We start from the raw sequence: 22,126 nt of genomic DNA, 5'->3' as shown, positions 1-22,126 counted from the left end.
AAGTTACTAGTTTTATTTTTCTACCTGGACTTAGAATTCAGTTTTCCCTTGTGACTAGTTTACCTTGATTAGTCACATGCTGGGTGCTGATGTGATGAACATCAGAAGTTTGATACTTTTTAAAGCCTCTTAGCCTCCTTTTAGTCCATGATCTCAAAAGAACCAAAGTGTGGCTGAATAAGAGAGTTGGGGTGACTCAAAATAAACCCATCTGATTCAGATAACTAACCTAAATGTCCATATGTTTAAATTGTATGTTTTAAATTGCAATTTATAATTTTCTGATAATGATGCAATTTATAATTTTCTGTCTCATCACATCCTCCCTTTCAGAAAAATGGCCTGATTTTCTGAGAATGTGTTACTACTTCCAAAATATACATTCTCTCCTGTTCTGGCCTGACTTCCAGAGCTGTTCCAATTTCATGTCTTTTTAGCTTCTTCGGGGGAAGCATTATGCCCAGAGTCCATTTTCTGCTTCCAAAAAGTACACAGCATTGGGGAATTGAGCACCATCATAATGATAATGATCTCAGTACCTGCCATGGCCTGGGACTATGTTCTACGAGAAAGAAGCAGAAGTGGTTATAGTAAAAGCCAGACTAGAAGCCCCGAGAGTCCCTATAAAAGGAAGAGATTTGTCTTCAGTCTTTTGGACTTTGTTTTTCTTTTTCCTTGAGCTACTTTTATTCCACTCCAGGTCAAGAGTTTATTTATTAAGTCAATAGAGAAAGATTGGGCAACTGTCTAAAATATACAATGTCTTCCCATAGTATACGTCCATCAGAAAGGCTGGGGAAAGATTTTCCTGGGATGAGGTTAAGTCCTGTGGCAAAGACTGGCTGGCTATTCACCAATCCCATTTCCCCCTCCTAGGCAGGTGGTTAACTTCATTTCCCAGGATGCTTTGTGGTTAGGCAAGGTCCTGTGACTGAGTCACAGCAATAGGATGTAGGCAGAAACAAAACATACCATTCCAGTTATGGCCCCTGAAAACTTCACACACACAAACCTTTTTGCTCCTCACCCCTTTGATGGCAACCTTGGAAGCCATAAGTTGGAGGAGCCACAACATGGAAGGAGGCTGGGTTTATACCCATTTTGGGCTCTATATGAGCAACAAAAAAATGTCTACTGTGTTATATGTTGGAGTTTGTTACAACAACTAATTAACCTTAACTAATACCGACCTTGTAAGAAAGATACCATGAAAAATTTTCAAGGATTCAAAATCCTAATGCCCTCTTACTTTTCATTGGCTAAATGGTGCCCTGGTAAAGGGAGACTTTAATTTTTCAGTGTTACTTTTATTTTTTCAACCTCTCATTACTAGTCACCAAATAATGTCATGAAAACATGAAGTCTCTTGATTGAAAAAGACCCTAAGTGCAAATCATCATTAAGATGGAGGAGAGGAGGGGAGGAGGTCCCTCCAACATACTCAGTGGAAAATGCCATTTTGGATGCTTAAGAACACCTGCTCGCCTCTGTTTTGGAAATGTACTTCAACTCAGACAGAGAGGATCAGCTGGTGCCCAGTCTTTGATGATTACTGTGTGAGTCAAATGCATTTATGAGATTTGGATGGTGTCTCCCTAGGAAACCTTAAGTGAGAGACTCAGCTAACTGCTTGGATAATTAAAGGAAAAACTCCATTTTTGCTTCTTCTATTTGGTAGCAATGGCTTGAATTATCTGGCTTACTCACCTCTATATTAGATGGTGTCTAGACAAAGCCTTAGCATATGTAATAATGTGAAACCATTCATTTCTCAAAAGAATAGGAAAGGAACTCTGCATTTTGGCTTATGCATATATCTACCAAGGAAGTGATTATAACTCCAGTATTTGAACCAAAATAATTCCGTAAGTAACCTCTAAAGAAATGATACTGTAGTTGTTTATAGAGAGTGATTAGAATTCAAGCCTTGTCCAGGAGATCTGCTTAGTCCCAAATTCGGTCATTCAGTTTTCATTCATTCGCATATTTGATGCTTAAGGCACAATTAATTAATTAATCACTACCCATTTGGAGGACTGGATTAGGGTATGTGTGACTAACATAAGAGCCAAAGATTTCATGAGACAGAGGAAGGAAGGATTATTTCCTGACTGTGGCCACTGTGAGAGGACTTAGAAGGCTGAACAGAGATTCAGGAGATAAAGAATGGGTGTAGTGGGTTTGTGGGGAGAGATGAGAATCTTCTAGATAGAGGGAATACCAATTGGTGGTACCAATGCCTTATGAATAGTTGTTGCGATATGGCCAAACCTTACACTGAATGGGATCATTCATTCAGCCAACATATACTGCTTGAAGTTGGGGACAGTGTCCCTGCCCTCATGTCACTTGTATTCTCCTGGGGAGACAGAAAATAACCAAGGAAACAAGTACATAATTCCAGGTGGTGGTAAGTGCTATGAAGGAAAATGGTGCAGAATAAGGGAGTAGATAGAGTCGTCCACAAGGGAGGGGGTGATATTTTAGAAAGGGTGGTTAGGGATGGTCTCTCTGGGTTGGTGGCAGGTGCTAGAATGGTCACTCCAGCATGAACCCCCATTCCAAGCTGTCCTGAGTCCAGATTTCACCTGGTCTCCAAGTTTGGGTCAGAGCCTGTTCTGAGAGGTGAGCTGGAGTAGCAGAAAATACAAGGGCAACTGTGTCTGGGCTCGGGAACAAGGAAGGTCTGGGTGGTGGTCAAGGGGTGAAAAATGAGGGAAGGTGGAAGCTGCTGGAAATCAGAGAGGACTCCAATTGTTTTCTTTGATTTTGACTTATCTGTGTTTTTGAACATGATCTGAGCTTCATCCACTAACAGAATGCATCCCCCCTTTTCCACTGCTGTTCCTTTTTGCACAGAAACCACAGTGATCTTTAACCCCTCAGATATTCTCAGGGACTAGAACCAGGGATTTTGCAGTGAAGGGACAGAATACTCAGTTTTAATTTTAGAATGGTCAATGTCACCATAAAGTAGTGACACCATAATATAACCAAATGCACATTTAAAAGACATCACCTCCCCACTTCAGGAATGGAGAGCCTCGCTACCCCAGAGGCTGATACTCAGAAGAAAAAGAAGAGCGATCCCGTTAGCTGAGGGTCTTCACTCCTCAGTCTCACCAAAGGCAGCATGAGATGTGCAAGCAGAATTCTAGGGCCGAAGTAACAGCTTCTTCACAGATGGAATGTTTGGAATACCTCTCAAGTCATGCAAGAAATAAAAAAAAAAAAAAAAACCTCACAAAGTTAGTGTGAGGAGGCCCTCTGTTGGGGAACATGTCTATTTAATACTTCCTCCTCATATCTTGGGCTCATCACAATTCTGATTTTCTAAAGGGCAAAGGAAGCTCAGCTTGAGGCAAAATTCCTGTACTGGCACAATGGCTGGGGTACTTAGCTCTAATTTTCGAGTCAGTTTCCCCATCCTTCTCTTATTGGCCTTCCTGCTATAGTTCACCAAAGCCTACGTCTCCATATTGAAATATTGAAAGTGGAGAATTAAGGAAATTATCTGGATAATACCTAAGATGATTGAGGAAGGATGATGGTAATACTATTTGTCTCATCTTTTTGTAGCAATAATCCCAGAATACTATATTCAGAAAATATATTAAATTAAAAAGGAAAAACAGCCTATTGCATTCCATCCTGTCAAATTCCTATATTTTTTGAGGATCCTGTATAGCTAATTCCTTTATTTCCAGGAAGAACACAATTCATTATTCCATCTTGATTTTACCTTTAGTTTTTCTCTACCTATACAATATCCAGACACATCCCCCGCCCTGCCACCCAGAAACTCCTTCTGTTTACAGGCAAAGAGGGACAAGTGTGACTTTGAAGAAAAATAGAAAATTCTATTTTTCTTAACCTTATTGTTTAAGCATAAGAGATTTTATTAGCAATGATGAAGGTGTATTCTACTGAAGTTGGATATTACATGTTAGGAATTGGAACTCTGTATTTACTTTCACTTGTAAGTAAATTTCCACTACTCTTTTCCTCTCTAGGGAAACACTACTGACCACTCAATGATAAACAAATCAAATATTTCCATGCATATGATAGCAAAAAACGGTTTTGTGATTCACAACATTGGTGATTATCCCATCAGCCTAGCACTGAAGTAACAGTAGGAAAAGTTGATGAAATCACAGAGATTCTTTTTCCTAGAGCCATTTTGGTCAGATAAGGACTGCCTTAGCCAATGGAGTGATCTATTGTCTGTTCTGAAGTGGAGAAGTTTTTGTCACCTTTTCAGGAGACACTGGTACAGGCTCAAGTTTGAGAAGCACGTTTCTACATCACAGAAAAGAAAAAAGGGGGCATACATGTGCAGAGGGGAATGTAAAGAGAGCAGAGGATGGAAATCTGGCAAATGCAAATGGGGAAGAAGAACTAGCAGAGAAGGGGAGGAAGAACAGACAGATAAATACAAGAGAACCAGAAAAGAACAGCATCTTCCACAACTAAGGGAAGACTGTTCTCAGGGAGAGAGGATGAGGTGGAAAGGTCAGTCAAGTTCAGCTGGAAAAGGACTAAAACAGGGTCGGTGGGCAGCGGCGACCTCTGAGGGAACAGAGTCCATGGAAATGGGCAGAGGATGAGGGCTGATGGCGGAGGGGGAGGAGTAGGGGGAACAGGCAGACGGCCATTCTTCTGAGAAGACTTACAGCAATGGAAGGTGTGCGACTTGACAGCTATTGAAACAGAAGGGGTGAGGGGAGGCTTTTTACAATGAAGGAGATGAACAGATTCCTGGTTGAGAAAGGGGGCCAGTGCCTTTAGAAGGTGGGAAGGGAGAGAATCAAGCACAGAGATGTGGAAGAGATAAGGGTCGGTTATTTGCTGAGCTAAGAGGGAAAGAGAGAAGGATTCAACAAATATTTGTTGAGAACTTGTCATTGCCAGGCACTGTTCTCAGTGTCAGGAACAAGACAGACAAAATGCTTGTTCTCCTGGAGTTTACATCCTAGTGGGAAACCAGAAAATAAGCAGATACGTGTATAATTTGTCAGGTGCTCATAAATGCTACTAGGACTGAAGCAAGGTGAGGAGAATTAGAGGGACAAGAAGGGGTGTGCAATTAAGGATACAGCTTCTCCTCTCATAAGGCTGATTTTGAGCAAAGATGTGAGGAAAGTGAGGGAGCGGGCTATGCATGTGTTGGCTGGACATGATGTTCTAGAAAGGCCAGCAAGTGCAAAGACCCTTTGTGGGAGCTGTTCTCTGCATTCTAGGAAAACAAGTATGCCAGCTACTTGGAGTGGACCAAGCAAGGGAAAGAGTGGTGGGAAATATGGAAGACCACATCAGGAGAAGCCCAGAAGGCCAAAGTCTGGATTTTACACTGAGAAAGATGGAAAACAATGAAAAGTTCTGAGTGAAGGGGTGATATGGTCTGGGTTACATTTTTTTAAAAGATAATTTTGGCTTCTGTGTGGAGAACAAGTCATAAAATGGCAAGAGTGGGGAGTGGAGATCATTCCAGTGATCCAGGTGAGAGGTGATGGAGGCGGTGGTGGAGAGGGTGAGAAGGGACCTGATTCCTGGGATATGTCAAAGGAAGTGCTGCAGGATTTGCTGATGGAGTAGGTGTAAGGCCTGAGAGACAGGAAGATTCCAGGGTGCATAAAAACTATTGGAAAAATTAGAGAAGGAAAGGGAGAAAGCAGATGAGTTAAAAATAATAGTAATTTTCACCTTTATTGGGTGCTTACTATGCATCAAGCATCATGCTAAGTTCATTATCTACATTACATCACTTAATCCTCCCTACAACCCCAGTTTACAATAAAGGAACTGAAGCTAACAGAGGGTAAGAAACTTGCCATTCATGGAGCAAGTGGGGGGTGGAGGACCGGGCCCCATGCAGTCTGGCTGCAAAGCACACACCCTAAACCCTCCACGCGATACAACTTCTATTTTCTCTGAGAAGTGAAAGGTTACCCAGAGTTAGGGGACAGAGAGCCCAAACTGGGGGTTCAAAAAGAATGTTGACTGATTAATTGAAAAATATGCATCAAAGATTTAAATAAATAATAAGACAATTGTTGACGATGCTTTCTTTAGGGGAGTGGCTGGTGTCTCTTGGGCCTCACCCTCCTGCCTGGACCATGTCTTGATGAAGAAAATGACAGAGCTGCCATCTTTCTGGACCTCTTCAAAAGTGGTGTTCATCACTGAGGTATCCCCATCACTGAGTCATCCCTTCAGCTGCCACAACTGGTGTGGGACTGACTCCCAGCTCCCAGTCCTATGAGATAAACATTCCCTCCATCTTGGTGCCTTTCAAGGCTCCTTGTTTAGCATAAATGCTGACCTGAAATCGAGTGGGTCTGCAAGATGGAAATTGAGTCATGGCATATTTATTAAGCTGAGCACTTGGCTTGGCACTCAGAGGGACACCAAATGAATTTATGACACAGCTCTTGCCCTTGAAGGGCTTACAGCACTGGTTTGGCTGGGGGACCACCCAACATCCATTAGGATGGAGAAGCCAAATCTCCACTTTGTGTTCATTGTGCTGCACGAAGTGACAGGCCAGGGGATGAGAAGGGCCTCGGTGCCTGTGGAAGGCCTGGGTAGCTTGCAGCCCCTCAGATTGTGGTGCATTAACTCCACGAGCAGCCTGGCTGCAGAGTCAAGGTGGCTGTTTGTGCATAAACATTGTCATTTCACTGGGACTGCTATTTCATCTTTGAACCTTGGCTTCAAAGAACGCTGACCTTATTCCTGCAGTCTGCCTTTCTTTGAAGCGTATGGCTTTGCCTTGCAGATTAAAGTGAAGACATTCATCAAGCAACAGATCTGGCCAACCGCTCCCCAAACTCAACCCAAAACAAAGCCTTGAAAGGCTCCAATCACAGCGGCAGGGGAGCAGCCGAAGATCAAGGCTCGGAGCGGGGTGTTTTCTCAGATCCCGTAAGGCAGCTCGACGAAGTGCAGCCCTTTTAGCTTTGGGCAACTTTACCCTGAGAGTTGGTCTATCTCTGCAGAAAGGGGTGAGTTACTGCAACGTTCCCAACCAGACTTGTTTATCTTATTTAAAGCAGGCATTGTTGTCAATGAGGCCAGCGTGATGATTCATTGTGTGCTTTTGAATTCTTCAAAAGCCATGTCAGGCTGAACTATCTGAAACTTGGCTGATGATTCTGTCAGTTTTCTTTTTTATCACTTTCTTTTGTTTGTTCCTTTGAAAAGAAACTGTCCAATCTTTCTCCCTGATTCGCCTTAACTTGACTCTGAGAACACAGACTGGACACGTATCCTTCTCTCATTTCTTTCTTTTTTCTCTTAAGATGGCAAGAAGAGTGAAGTGAGACCCTTTAACTGGGAGGTTAAAAATAATGAAAAGGCAATTCTTTAATTATAAGGCAGGAGAGAGAACCAAGGGAAATATCTCTCCCCTCAGAGGAAGAAAAACTGATAATAGATAGCTATCAAAGTTCTTATGATCATGTCTTTAAATGTAACTTTTCTGCAGATCTTTTTGGTCAGATAAACAGAGTGAGTTCTGTCTGTGATGAAGTGGTAAAGCCATCCAGAGGCGGGAAGGAAAAATTGTCAAGTTGGGGACATGTTAATCAACGGATGCTGATAATATATACACTACAGGGCTTAAGAAATTAGTGATCTTTATTAAGACATAGCTTAATTTTCAGGGTAACTTTTTTCTAGTTATTCATCTTGAAAATATGACCAATGGATAATTCTGGTCATCATAGGACAATTCATTTAACTGGCATTTTAGCTTTAGTCTCAAATAATTGTTTTCCATTAAGAAATGCACATAGTCAAGAAGATCATTAAGATGACTTTGCGAGAGTTCCAGTGGTTCCGGACCAGTTTTTTCACACAACTGGACAGCTCATGTGGTAATGGAGACAGGTCTATTTTGAGTTTTGGCTTTAGAAGGTTGAAAGATATCTGCTTATTCATATCTATATCCATATCTCTTAATTTACCACCACCATTTCCCCAAATTCAGGTGGGCCATGTGACTAGTTTTGGCCAATGGATGGTAAGAAAGGTGATATGTCACTTCCAGGCTGATGTTCTTTCTCTCTACCATGGTGACTGTGGAGGCCAGGTGCTGAGATGGCCAAGCCTCAAGCTCGCAGAAGCCTGAGTCACTTCCTACGGAGAGGAAGTGGGCAGGGAGATGTCCGATTTGTATTAGATCTGGTATTAGATCTGCAAGCAAGAAATAAACCTTGATTCAGTTAAGTCACTGAGATTCTCAAGGTTTATTTGTTACACTGGCATAATTTAGCTTATCCTGACTAATCCAGGACCTTGAAGGAAATCTAGTCTTACCTCACTTGCATCACAAGAATCCTTCCTACAGCTTCTCCAAGACATAGTCCAAATACTTCTTGAACACCTCAGGAATAATACCAAGTAATGTAGTAAGCAATTATACAATGCTTACTATTGATGGAATTGTTTTCAGTCATAATGAAGCATTTTATATGTCTTATTTTACCTAATTCTCACAAAACCCTTAGTTCATCAATATCCCTTTCCTTATTTTACAGCTGGAAGAACTGAAGCACAGACAAGTAACTTGCTCAGGGTTGAGCAGATCAGTGAAATCACTTGCCTAAGACCACACAGCAAGTTAAGTAGTATCCCAGGAGTCAAGTCCAGGCAGCTGCTTTCAGTTTATGCCTTAAGCATTGCACCATGGATGGACTGGATTCGCATTTCCTTTTTTTTTTTTTTTTTAATAGATCTTTATTGGAGTATAATTGCTTCACAATACTGTGTTAGCTTCTGTTGTACAAAAGTGAATCAGCCATATGCATACATATATCCCCATATCCCCTCCCTCTTGAGCCTCCCTCCCACCCTCCCTATCTCACCCCTCTAGGTCCTCGCAAAGCAAAAGAGAAAAACAAATACCACATGCTAACGCATATATATAGAATCTAAAAAAAAAAAAAAAAAAAAATGGTACTGATGAACCTAGTGGCAGGGCAGGAATAAAGATGTAGGCATAGAGAATGGACTTAAGGACACGGGGAAGGGGAGGGGAAAGTTGAGGCGAAGTGAGAGTAGCATCGACATATAGACACTACCAAATGTAAAATAGTTAGCTAGTGGGAAGCAGCAGCCTAGCACGGGGAGATCAGCTCGGTGCTTTGCGACGAATTTCTTTTTCACACGGACTATTCAATAAGACACAGAATCATAAATCCCAAAAGACGTGGCTGGAAATGACCTGAGAGGTCAGTCAATCATTGCATTTTACATAGAGGAACAAAGTCACCCTCCATGCCATTTTCTTGCTTTAGTGAAAACGAAAAGTCTATCCTTTTCAACCCAGTGACCTGAGGAGCACGGGGGCTCAGTGGAAGGGCTTCAGGGACCATTGGTTTGGAGGTAGGTAGAGACACTACGTCATCCGGACCAGCCTTGTTTTAATCTGCTGTATATATGGTAGGCTTCTGGGTAAAATGTGTATGTGAATAAAGTATTCTGCTGTTTTAATAAAATTGAAAAATAATGGATCTCTCCATATTTCTACTGAAATAGTAGGCTTGGAACATTGCACTAGACAGTATAGGGTTTCACATCAGCTGAGAGGTGGGTCAGGGCACACGGATTGTATAGTCCAGTGAGCAGGTCTGAGGCCAGTGTAATTTGCTGCTTCTACAAACACACTCACTAGATTGCCTGACAACAAGAACTGCCCTAGTCATCACTGTCCCCCATTGTGATAAATAGTAGAAGCTCTATAAACTGTATATGAAAGATGGAGAGTTCCAAGAGCCTTTGATGAAAACATTTTTCAAAAAAAAGGTTAAGCTCATTTGAGTTGAACAAAGTAGCACACCTTGGCTGTGGTGATCGAACATCAAAGAAATGGCTGGTAAGTTATCGTTGTGAGTGTTTTGTCCATATATTCTTAAATGGGCAGTGGTGAATTTCTTCTCCCCAGCTCCTGGCTGGTAATGAATGAATGAATGAATGAATGAATGATGAGATAGATGGGTGGGTGGATGAAAAAAACGAATATTAAATTGACTAGTTTGTTCCCAGGGAAACACAAGTGACAGTTCCAAGGAAGCACAGGCAAACACACACCAAGTTTGGCTTCATAAACAAAATTATCCACATTTGCTGATCACATTAAGAGGTGAATTAGAAAGTTTTCATTGCTTTAAAAGAGCATCCTCTGCTTTTTTGTGTGCTGACGGCAGTTCTAGTACATTTATGTACTCTGTACTATTATGTATTATGTACTATTGATGTGCATATGGCTTGATTTACAAATTGGTTAAGACAAATATGCATAGGGACTTCCCTGGCGATCCAGTGGTTAAGATTCTGCACTTCCACTGCAGGGGGCGTGGGTTCAATCCCTGGTCCGGGAACTAAGATCCCACATGGCACGCAATGTGGCCAAAAAAAGAAAGAAAAAAAAAAAGACAGAAATGTATATTTGAAAAGGGGGGAGTTGATGGGGCAGAAGGGAGACAGGGAGAGGTCTAGGAAAGGAATTCATGGGAGATTTGCTTGCTGCAGACCCTCTTACCTTGCGTGGTCCCATCTAGTCCCATGATGAGTTTCATTGCTCTGATGATTTGCTCTGCTATCGGGGGGCTCATGGAGGTGGCATAAGCAGCGCTATGTGAGTGAGCCCGTAAATAATCCACAAGGTCCTTTAATACAGGAGAGAAATCCAAAAAGAAGGCAAATAAATCTCAGTGTTGGTGGCCCCATCTCCACCCATCATAGCACAAGACATTTGATTCTCAAATGTGGTCTGATTTTCAATGGGCATCACCAAACTCTTTATTTTTTCTATCCCTTCTTCTTAGTCTCTCCCTAAACAACCTAGAAGGTATATAAAAATGGGATGCTGCAAATTTGGAGTTGAGTTCTATAAGGCAAAACCAGATGTGTAAAGGAAAAGTAGTTTCCTAGACATTTATTTGGGTACCTAGCCCATACGAGCACTGGTTTAGTATTCAGGAGAGTCCAAAGAAAAATCCGGGATGTGTTTTTTGCCCTTGAGCATATTACATTAGCTTGTGCCCGTGGAGGAGTAATGGCAGGAAAAATAACAAGACATGCAGACCAGTTTATGCAGCGGGGCTACCAGATGGCCGAGGAAGGAGAGGGGATATTACCAGCGGGAGTAGATAAGGGAGGCTCTAGTGAGGAAGTAGAATTAAGTCTTGAAGAAAGAAGACAGACAAAGATAAAAAGAAAACTTTCAGGGGAAGGGAGCAGCAGAAGGGAGAGGAGAGTTATTAAACCAGTGTGGAGGTGAGGACCAGATAAACTCTAGTTGTGCCTTGAGCAGGAGACAACTATTGGGATTTTTGTGTAACCCTATTTGAAGCGCTGACCCATGCAGGATGCTGGTCCGTACAGTGGTAGGAATGATTCTCTACCTGCATATCTGACCCTTGAGGCCAAACCTGAGGTTCCAGGTAAGCATGCTGAGAGCCTGAAGAAGCTCCAATCACCTCATTCTACAGCGATGGTGGGGGACTCAGAGCTGGTACATGGAGGCACTCAGCCCTGGCCAGGCAGACCATCCATTGGCCCACCTGTCCTGACTCATAGCCCAGGACCCTCGGGGTTGTCCTGCAGAAAAGCTAGTGGGCCCATAGGGGCTCTGCATTAGCAGTGGGGTCTGTAAAGCATCAGCCACCTTCTCTTCCAGGATAATGAGACAGCTTAGGATCCCACTTAGGATCTACTCTGACCATTCCCTGGAAGATGAACTGGGGAGAGCTCTGCTTTGAGCAGGTCCATCTCGTCCCAACTCCCCTTCACCTGCCACATCCACTCCCACCTCCGCACCTGGGACTCTGCCCGCCCATCACTTTTCTCCCTAGGGTTATGGGTGTCGTGTTTGCTCCCAACCATGGGTAGTTACCCAAGCATTTAAAATGTATATAGTTTTTCTTCCAATGAACTAGTAACTAAAGTTAATAGGTAAGTAAGTAGAGAGTACCTAAAGTTACTATGAACTTTCCTAAACGTTCATAGTAAAGGGAGTGGCCTGCCTTACAGGTGGCTGGTGACATGATGCCTCTACCTGGCCCACAGGGGGAAACAGGTAACTCCATCCTGTCCTTACTGCTTCCTTCAACATGTCCCTCATCCTAAATCCCCTCTTCCAAGCTCCTGCTTCCCCGACTTCCTTTCTCCTTCATTTCACACTCTTCATTCCTTTTTGTTGGTTTGTTTCTTCTTTTCCTTCCCCATCGCTTCTACTCTGGTTCCCTCTCTCTCTTTTTTTTTTTTTAACATCTTTGTTGGAGTATAATTGTTTTACAATGGTGTGTTAGTTTCTGCTTTATAATAAAATGAATCAGTTATACGTATACATATATCCCCATATCTCTTCCCTCTTGTGTCTCCTTCCCTCCCACCCTCCCTATCCCACCCCTCTAGGTGGTCACAAAGCACCGAGCTGATCTCCCTGTTCTATGCAGCTGCTTCCCACTAGCTATCGGTTTTACATTTGGTAGTGTATATATGTACATGCCACTCTCTCACTTTGTCCCAGCTTACCCTTCCCCATCCCCGTGTCCTCAAGTTCATTCTCTAGTAGGTCTGCATCTTTAGTTTCCTCTCTTTAATTATTTTAATTTTAAATTCTCCATTCAAATCCTTTTTCTTTCCATTTCTAAGTATTTCTTTCCTTCCTTTCTCTCTCCTTTCTTCCCTCCCTCCCTTCCTTCCTTTCTTCTTTCCTCCCTCCCTCCCCTCTTCCTTCCTCCCTCCCCCCCCCCCCCCCTCCCTTCCTTCCTTCCTTCCTTCCTTCCCTCTTTCCTTCCTTCCTTCCCTTCCCCTCCTTCTCTCCCTATCCCCCGCCTCTTCCCTCCTTCCATCTTTCCATTCAGCAAGTTTGTACAAGGATGTGCTCTGGGCTATGTTCTGAATGCAGGAGCCCAAGAAGAGGAGGAGGATAGAAAGCTAGTCCCTGGCAGCCATTCTCCACTTACATTAAAATCAAAATTAAGTTTCTGTCCTTTATTTTGTTTAGTGAATCTCATAAAAACAGTGTTTTCACTGTATCTGAGGAGGATGTGTGTGACGTTGGCCTGACTGAAGGCACTGGCCACATGGTATCCAGGAAGTTCACTTTGAGGATGGAGGATGTGGCAGGAGGGTCAGGGAGAGAGAGGCGGTCATTTTCCAGAGTAGCCGCAGCCAAGCTGCTCTTCACAATCCTCCTTGAGCAGCAGCAGGTGTTTTCTTTCTCTGATGAGAGCTGGTGCCTTCCAGCAGGATGCTGGGGAAGCCAGTGAAGAGGGAGCGGGTGGGATGCAGGAAATGGGATGATGGGGCTCATGTGGTCAGGAAAGAGCTGTTTTGAGGAGATGATCTGACCTGGAAGGATGGGTAGATTTGGATAGAGGAGGGGAGAGGCATGGACACGTGCTGAAATTAGTAATAAAGATGGCATCTTAATCAGCACAGGATGGAGGAGTCAAATGGGGGCAGAGGGAGAAGCTAGTGCCTCCAAGAAAAGGTGATGAGGGTTTGTTCCCTCGAGGGGAGTTCTGACCGCAGAGTTACAAGACAGGCTGTTGAGACTAGATCACTTGGGTTCAAATCCTGGCTCTGCCACTTACTGATATGTGACCATGGGCAAGTTACTAAGCCTCTCTGTGCCTTAGTCTTCTTCTCTGAAAAATGAGATAATGGTAATACTTAACTCAGGGTCCTTGTGAGGATTCAATGAGTTAATACATACACAGTGCTTAAAAAGCATCTGATACATATTGAATACCTGATGCTGTTGGCAATTATTGTTAATGGACTGCCATCTCAGAGATTCTTAACACTGGGAGCATGGGTTGGGAGGAGGGGATCAAAATATAAAAACTTCTTACAGTGTCTTTATTCCAGCTCCCTTGTAATGCTGTAAGGTTACATAACTGCATGTTGGTAGACCTGGGCATCAAACCAAAGATTTTCAGCCCAGCACTTCCTCCATCCTTATTGGGTGGTTAACAGTAGGAGCGAAAAGGAAAAGAGAGGCATTCTAAAGAAAGGAGAACCCAGACCTGATGGCAGATTGCATGACTGCAAAGATGGTAGAGCTGACAGTTCATTGATAGACCCAGAGCTGATATTCACTGGCTGCTTGAAGCTCCATTTTAAGAATTTTACGTGTATTTTACATGTATGTTTACATGTATTAACTCAGCTTCACAATAATGCTATGAGATAGGTATTATTTTAATCTCCATTTTACAGGTGGGATCACTGAGTCATGGAACAGGTCAGAAAATTATCCAACTAAAAAGTGCAAAAAGTGGCTGGATAACAAGGATTTGGACCCAAACAGTCTGTCCCGAGATTACCGCCCCCCCCCCCCCCCCCCCCCCCTTAGCTCTGCACTGTATTACTTCTTCAGACCAGAGGAGTTGGCTTGGCATGGGGTGGGGAATGGCCCAGGGAGCACAGAGAAGACCACCTTCACTGCTACTTATCCCTGTGGTGCTTTCCCTAATCCACAGAGATTGCACCCCTGGAGGAGGAGGGGAAGAGGAGAATTCCTAATATACTCAAGTGTTCATAGTTCTAAACCACAGATTGAATTGTATCAGTCTCAAAATGTTTCCTGTCTATTACATTTATTTCTCCAAAGAAACTGGAACCTCCTTGAGAGTAGGGAACTGAGTTATATACTTTATTATACACTCTCTTATAATCCATAGTGGTGGGTACTTAGTGGGGTTCTGGTAAATACTGATGGTCTAATGGGAAGCAGAAGGGTTTAGGGGCTAAGGAAGGATGGTGAGGGTCCCTGAAGTATAGAGGGAGGTATTAAGCTGCATTCTTAGGAACAGGTATAGCAATATTCTCGTAGCCTTGGGGCATTGCTGACAAAGATCAAAGACACAAAACAAAGCTGCCTTTGATCCCTAAAGGGGTCTTTATGTCCCCAATCCCCAATTTTCCTATCAAATTGAGAAATTTCACAAAGCCAAGGTCACATGCATCCTTAGTTTGAATAGATGCCTCATTGGCACAGTATCACTTCCTTTTAACAGTAAGACTGTCTTGCGCATAATCTTATTTCTTTCAGACTGAGTCCACTTTCTCTCAGAATCTGAGTGTGTGGATGGGAGGTAATTTACCTGTGTGGTTCAGAAAGTGGGACTCTTGGAGTCCCCTCAGCAGAACATCAAGGAAGCCTTGGTTCCTGGTTTTCCGATTTCCTCCTATCATGTGCCCACTGGATGCCATGAGCCATGAATTAAGAGTTAGCTTTGGTCTTAAGGAGAGTCCGTGTTGTGTTTTCCTTCAGGCTGGGTTAGAGGTCTCTTCAGACCAAGGTTTCCAAGGCCATTAGTAAATGCAGAACCCTGAGCCTGGAGTTCAAGGACAAGGGTGGCTTTTCTGAGAAAGTTAGACAGGAGGCTCTTAGGGTAAACATCTTGGCGTTCATTCCATGACCCCCATTTACTTCAAAGGGCTGTTAAATACAGACAGGGCTGAGCACGCAGGGCACAGCTGGCTTCTGCCTTCGTCTGGTGCCCAGGCTTCTGGGCTAACACTCACGCCAAACTTGGCTGCCCAGTCCCCTCCTCCAGAATCTCAGCCCTGCAACCTATCAGTCAGGAGGGTCACCTTTGCTTCATTCATTTGCAAATCTCTGGTCAGCCAGTGGAGGCTTTGAAAGCCAGTGCTCAACCCCAGGCATGCAAGAGGACTCAGGATCCTTGCCTGAGAAAAACCTGGATCCTAGAAGCTGGGGTCTGCAGTGTTGACCCCATCTCCTCAGCAACTGAATTAATGCAAATTAAAAAATAAAAATAAGGAAACTAGCCCCATCAGCTCAGGCTTTCTTCCAAGAAGCCATTCATGGCATGGAGCTCTGATAGGTGGAGAGAAGTAAGTACCTGACATTTCACCTGAAGGTCTTGAAAGGAGAGAAAGATTCACTATAGGTTGTTCATGGATCAGCTACAGCAGCTCCAAACTCACAGTGGGCAAAACAGTAAAACCTTGCTGGCTCTTGAGAGACTGTTTTAGCAGTTTCCCTGAGGTTGGGAGAGTAGGTCAGGCCAAGGCAGTAAACTCCAAGAGCGGAGATGGATTTGTAGGACATTTTGTTACAGGAAGGCTGAAGTGAGGACAAAAATCTCTACTCTCTGTAGTTGTATCTTAGCACCAAACCAATTTTTCTTTTGTGTGTTCACAAATATTTTTTCTCACGTGACACATCTGCCTTGACCTGCTCCATAAAGATTTCTAGAGCCTGCTAGAAACTATTATTAGGAATATAGTCCCTGTACCACTAACACTGACCTTCACATTTAAAAAGAGAGTTAAGAGCTAGACAGTTTTATAGTTTTCTAGATTTTTGGACTCAAGTAATTATTTTCAAATCTCAAGGTTTACTAGGAAGCCCATGAGCAGAGTGAACTTGAAATTATTAAGATTTCAGAAAAATGTAAAGTCCTAGTGTGTGCACTTTAATGTTTTTTATGGTTAATTTTGTTGCTTTTGTAGTATTTAGTATCTAGAATGCTGGATATTTTTGCAGTACTCCCCCAAATTGAGATATATACTTTAAAATATCCAGAAAAAATATGTATGATGAAACTCTGAAAACTGAACTCAAATTATTTAAACAGATACTAGAAAGATTTTTTTTTCAAACAAATCTGTAACATTTGCCCAATCCTATGTCCTATCAATTAAAAAACATAGTTTAAAACAAACTGAAAGTGAAAATTCTTCAAAGTCCAGGGGGATAAAAACTATGATTTAAATGGAAACTATACATAATATAAAATTAACTTAATTTAACAAATTAAATGCACAGAGGAGCAGATGCATAAGTTCCATTAACTCATGGGCTCATTAGGCTAGAAGGAAACCACAGTTTATCTGGGTTTATCACAGTCTCACCAAAACGATTCCAGGCAGGTGTTTATCTGACTGATTTTTAAATCATCAGGGAACGGCACAGGCAGACACTTTTTCAAGTGACCTCCTATCTCCTGCTCACCCTCCACATCTTGAAAACTACCCTGTGTTTTCTAGGTTTTGCATCTTGCTGTTTCAGGACAGTAGGTCTCTGCATGGGTCAGCCAAACACTCTCTAATTCTTGCTGCCACCTAGTGGTAAATTCAGAGACTGCAGAGTATTTGTGGAGGGAGTAGGGGGAAGGGGAGGAGGAGCGAGAGGGGAAGGTGAAGGGGAGGGCGGGGAGGGGGAGAGGGGAAAGGGGGAAATGATGAAGCCCTCTGGGTCTAAGTATGAACAAAATGAGTTTTTTTAAAGAGCAAAAAATGATCTACATACTTTTATCTTCCTCTTGATTAATGTAAATACTAAATAATTTTCACAATTGCTCTGTATCTACCCCAAATCAATAGAAGTTACATAGACAAGAGCAAATACACTTTTAAAATAGTCCACCTGACTTCAGGATGGAGAGTATGTGAGAGAACCATACTGAACGGGCCGTCGGGAGCCTTTGTTTAAAGCGGGTATCACTTGAAGGAACTCTAAGGGGGACATGATGACAGCTACCAAATTTGACAACATTTCAAGGATCCACTCGCTTCAGTTTATTCAGGTGCCTTTGGTTCAGGAAACAGAGTTACGCTTGGTTAAACATTTTGTAGCTCAGAACTTCTGCTAAAGTAATCACAAAGCCAAGTAGCCTGGGTCGGGGGCGCGCCTACTTTGAGACCCTCTGATCCCATTGCTTTGACAGTCGAGGAGAGGGAAGTTTAACCTCTCACCAGATTTAGCTGAGTTTTGTAAGATCCTGGGCATTCCCTATGTTTTTAGCATCACCCAGCGAATTCCCACAGGCCAGTGGAAGGACGCTGAACAACAATGCTTTGAGCTTGGAAGAAAGTGATGCTTCTTGAAGGGTAAAGACCACTAAAAGCTCTGGACATTTTAAGCATTTGTGCATCTCGTGGCAGGGTCAGTGGCCGTAATAAAATCTGTTGTTCTAAATCATGGGCTTTCCACAACCAGACTGTTTTCAGCCGTACTCCCTGGTTTGTCTAACTGGTTTACCAGGAGTCTGAACTCCTGTTCCTGCTGGGGACAATGAGTGAGGAATCAGGAATTTTAGAGAAGCCATGGAGCCACCTGCATGCACTGCTTTGGGGCCTTCTTTGCCCTCCTGGGTGGAGCCATCTACACTGTCACAGTGTATCTGGGACAGGTGTAGGCCTGGGGGAGACAGCTATCAGGATTTGGATTAAACCGCCATATAAAGCAGCAGATTAACTGGCTCTTTGAGCCCTGAAACCCAGGTTTTAATATTTCATTTTCCTTCTCTCCGCCCCTTCCCTCTTCTTTTAAAATCCTTTCAAGCATTTGTTTTATTTTAGCAACCCCCTTGGTGACATTGGCAGTAGAATGACAGGGATAATACTTAACAGTCTGATTCCTTCAGATCAGAATCTTAAGTCACCTAGATAAGGTATCAGAGGATGACAAGATTTGACCCATGGCTTATCCAAAATTGCGGAAGAGAATTATTTTGCAGAGAAAATCTCTAAAAAAGACATTTCCGATCTTGCTACTATTTTGATTAAAACTCTGAAAACCCACAGCTTGTAGCACAGGGTCAGTGTCCTTAACATCTGACGTCTGCTCACTGTTTCTACCACCCACCTTGCGTTTTTCACGCCACAAAACCCAAATGACTTACAGTTCTGCAGCATCACTTCTGTGGCTTGTTAGACATCATTCCCTCTTTCTGAAATATCAACCCCGCCGCCCCATCCTTTGTCTACAAGACTGGCATTCATTCTAAGACTTCTTAGGTACTGCCCTTTCCTTTGTACTGTCTTTGCCTGTGTGCACAGCTGGTGTTGTCTTTTTATGATCATGTGATTACTCATCACATGCAACTCTGCGCTATCAGAGGATGAGCTCCTTGACCTTCTGGGCCTCCCGTGGCTGTGAACACACGGTGGCAAGGCTGCCCTCATCAGTCAAGTGTGCTGAACTGAACTGAAGCTCTCAGGGAAATCAGAAGACCCTGCAGACTACCTTCCGAGGGCATTCAGGTTTTAAACAGACACAAGGGATCTGTCTCTTACCTTCCTTCCAGCTATGTAACCTCCTGAGGCGCCAAAGCTTTTGGTGAATGTGCCCATAAATACATCAATATCTCTGGGGTCCATTGCAAAGAACTCCATCACACCCCGGCCGGTCGGGCCCAAGGACCCAATACTGTGAGCTTCATCTACGTAGAGGTAAGCCTTGTATTTCTTCTTTAGAGCCACGATCTGGGGCAGACGCACGATGGAACCTTCCATGCTAGGGCATAAGAAGAAATGCTCGTCACCGGTGTGTACCCTCCGGGGAAGCTCTGTGTCACTCTCCCTCTCAGTACTTCTCAGACAGCCTGCCCTGGCACCAGACGGGGATGACAGGGACATGCCATTCCTTTCTTCTTAAGGCATATTTTATTTGGTGGAGACCACCCTCTCAATCTTGTAAGGCTGCTCTGGCATTATTTCACTTGGGGAAAAAAAATAATTTACATTCAGTGGATTTAAGTGCTTTGAGTTGTTATAGCTGATTCCCAAGTAAACAGCTCACTGCATTGTTGATCAATTTATCAATATTAGTAAAGCCGACTAGCATAACTAGACTGACCATGTTGGATTCTAGGTATTTTGCTAGTTTTAATTAAATTGCTCTATGTTGATGTGTCTTTATCAGCCTGCTACTGTCTATTTGCCCAGTTCTGTCTGACCTAAACTCAGTGCTTGAATTACCAAAGATTAAAAGAAGGAATTAAAATCACACAAAAGAACTTTAAGACATCATAAATTTATTAAAGCATGGGAGAAAGTCCTTAGGGTCTCCTGTTCAGTCCTTACTGAACTCAAAGGCTTATTCGAGGCTTCTGGCGGTGTCCCTTCTTTTCCTTTAGGGCAATGGTTCTCAGTCTTGAGTGAGCATCAGAATCCCTTGAATGGTTTGTTACAACACAGATTGCTGGGTCCCACCCTCAGAGTTTCTGATTTAGTAGGTCTGGGATGGGCTTCGAATTTGCATTTCTACCAAGCTCCTGGGAGATTCCCATACTGCTAGTTGGAGACAGCACGCTGAGAACCACTGCTATAGATCAACTTTTGTTTTAGCCATAACTGCTTAATTTTTCATGGTATTATTGTAATTTGGTAAATTTACATGGTATTTTAAATTGCAAAAACACTTCTAGTCCTCCAGCAAAGGGAAAGACAGGAAGTAAATAAGCAAGTAAAATGAACATTCATATTTACATGGCACCTCTTGGAACCCAATGGATTTAGAAGAACTCTTGTCTTTAATCAGTTCTCAGAACACTTAGTAAGCTGTGTCCACAGCTCACACAGTTTTGACTGCACTGACTGGCGAATTCTATGAAAACACACAGACTCACACCCTCACCCCCATGAAGGAGCTTGTCAAACAGTTCAAGCAACCCATTAATTTAGTTCAAGAACTAGTCAATTGACACGAACAGAGTTGAACTTCTCCCTTCTTCTTAATTAGTTTATGTATTTATTTAATGTATTAAAAAATAATTTAAGTGTTAGGTCGATTCAGTCAAAACAGTCCAGCTGTTATGTAGTTACCCAGACCAACAGGTGTTGGATGCTTTTTTTTTTTTTAAAGGACTTTATTTTTCAGAGCAGTTTTAGGTTCACGGCAAAAGTGAGTAGAGGGTACAGAGATTTCCCATATACCCCCGACTGACATATGCATACCCTCCCCTATTATCAACATCACCCACCAAAGTGGTACATTTGTTTCAACTGATTAACCTACATTGGTGCATCATCATCTAAAACCCATAGTTTATATTAGGGTTCACTCTTGGCATTGTATGTGAAACCAAGCAGGACCCTGTGGGGATCCTGGGCACAAAAGCCTTCTGTCCCCTGTTTCTTATTTGTAGGAAATAGGTTTCAGCTTTCATGACCTTCCCTGAGTTCCAAAGGGCAGGTTCAAACAGTTGCTAATCAGGGAAGAGAAGGGATGCAGAGACAAGGGAAGAGCAGTCAAGAAACAACAGTGCGGCCTTGGGTCAGGGTCCTAGTTACGGCTCAAGGGATACACATAACAATATCTTCGAGCTCTTCTCATATTTATCCATTTGCCAACTGAAGGACATTTTGGTTGCTTCCAAGTTTTGGCAGAACTAAAACCCCCAACAAATGGGAAATGTTAACTACTTGATGAAGCACTCTTCATTCCAGAGAGGTCAGTTTGATAACCTCCAGAACCACAGGAGCTCATCAAAAGACCACCCGAGGCCAGATTAAAGGAATGCAGGCCCTGCACACACCCTGATCCTTATCAGCAACTCCATCCTTGAACCTTTGTTATAAAACTCCTCACCAAATCCCCCCAGGTTGGGACACACAGTTTTGAGGGCATTAGCCTGCTGTGTCCCCCTTTGTCTGGCAAAGCAATAAAGTTATTCTTTTCTACTTCACCCAAAACTCTGTCTCCAAGATTTGATTTGGTATTGGTGCACAGAGGCTGAGTTTCGGCATCATACATTCTATGGGTTTGGACGAATGCATAATGACATGTATCCATCATTATAATATCACACAAACTACTTTCACTGCCCTAAAAATCCACTGTGCTTACCTACTTATCCCTCTCCACACCCAACCCATGGCAACCAGGGATCTTTTTGCCGTTTCTAGAGTAATGCCTTTCCCAGAACATTATGTAGTTGGAATCATACAGTACGTAACTTTTTCAGATTGGCTTCTTTCACTTAATAATATGCCTTTAAGTTTCTTCCACATCTTTTCATGGCTCCACAGCTCATTTCTTTTTACTGCTGAATAAAATTCCATTGTCTGGATGGACCACAGTTTATTTAGCCATTTGCCAACTGAAGGACATTTTGGTGGCTTCCAAGTTTGGGCAATTATAAAGAAAGATGCGACAAACATCTGTGTGCAGGGTTTTGAGTGGACACAAGTTTTCAGCTCCTTTGGGTAAATACCAAGGAGCATGATTGCTGGATTGTATGGTAAGAGCATGCTTGTAAGAAACCACCAATCCGTCATCCAAAGTGGCTGGACCATTTTGCATTCCCACCAGCAGTGAATGAGAGCTCCGGGTTACTGCACATTCTCG

At 42.9% G+C, this 22,126-nt stretch overlaps 1 protein-coding gene across 4 annotated transcripts in view; it reads right to left on the bottom strand.

Annotated features, from left to right (window-relative positions):
- Window positions 1-22,126, bottom strand: part of SPTLC3 (serine palmitoyltransferase long chain base subunit 3) — a 131,184-nt gene that overhangs the window by 20,950 nt on the left and 88,108 nt on the right. For 3 of the 4 annotated variants that reach the window (XM_036827046.1, XM_036827049.1, XM_036827048.1), the window contains exons 9-10: window positions 19,072-19,291; window positions 10,547-10,673 (exon numbers count right to left, since the gene is read on the bottom strand). In XM_036827046.1, the coding sequence (XP_036682941.1) occupies window positions 10,547-10,673; window positions 19,072-19,291 (347 nt within the window). Of the gene's footprint in view, window positions 1-10,224; window positions 10,386-10,546; window positions 10,674-19,071; window positions 19,292-22,126 lie in introns of those variants that run through there. The other variant, XM_036827047.1, reaches the window with a different exon arrangement.

This window comes from Balaenoptera musculus, chromosome 15 (genome assembly GCF_009873245.2).
Source record: "Balaenoptera musculus isolate JJ_BM4_2016_0621 chromosome 15, mBalMus1.pri.v3, whole genome shotgun sequence".
NCBI classification, from domain to species: Eukaryota; Metazoa; Chordata; class Mammalia; order Artiodactyla; family Balaenopteridae; genus Balaenoptera; species Balaenoptera musculus.
Note: the sequence above shows the minus strand (reverse complement) of the source record. Positions and strands in the feature narration are given on the sequence as shown.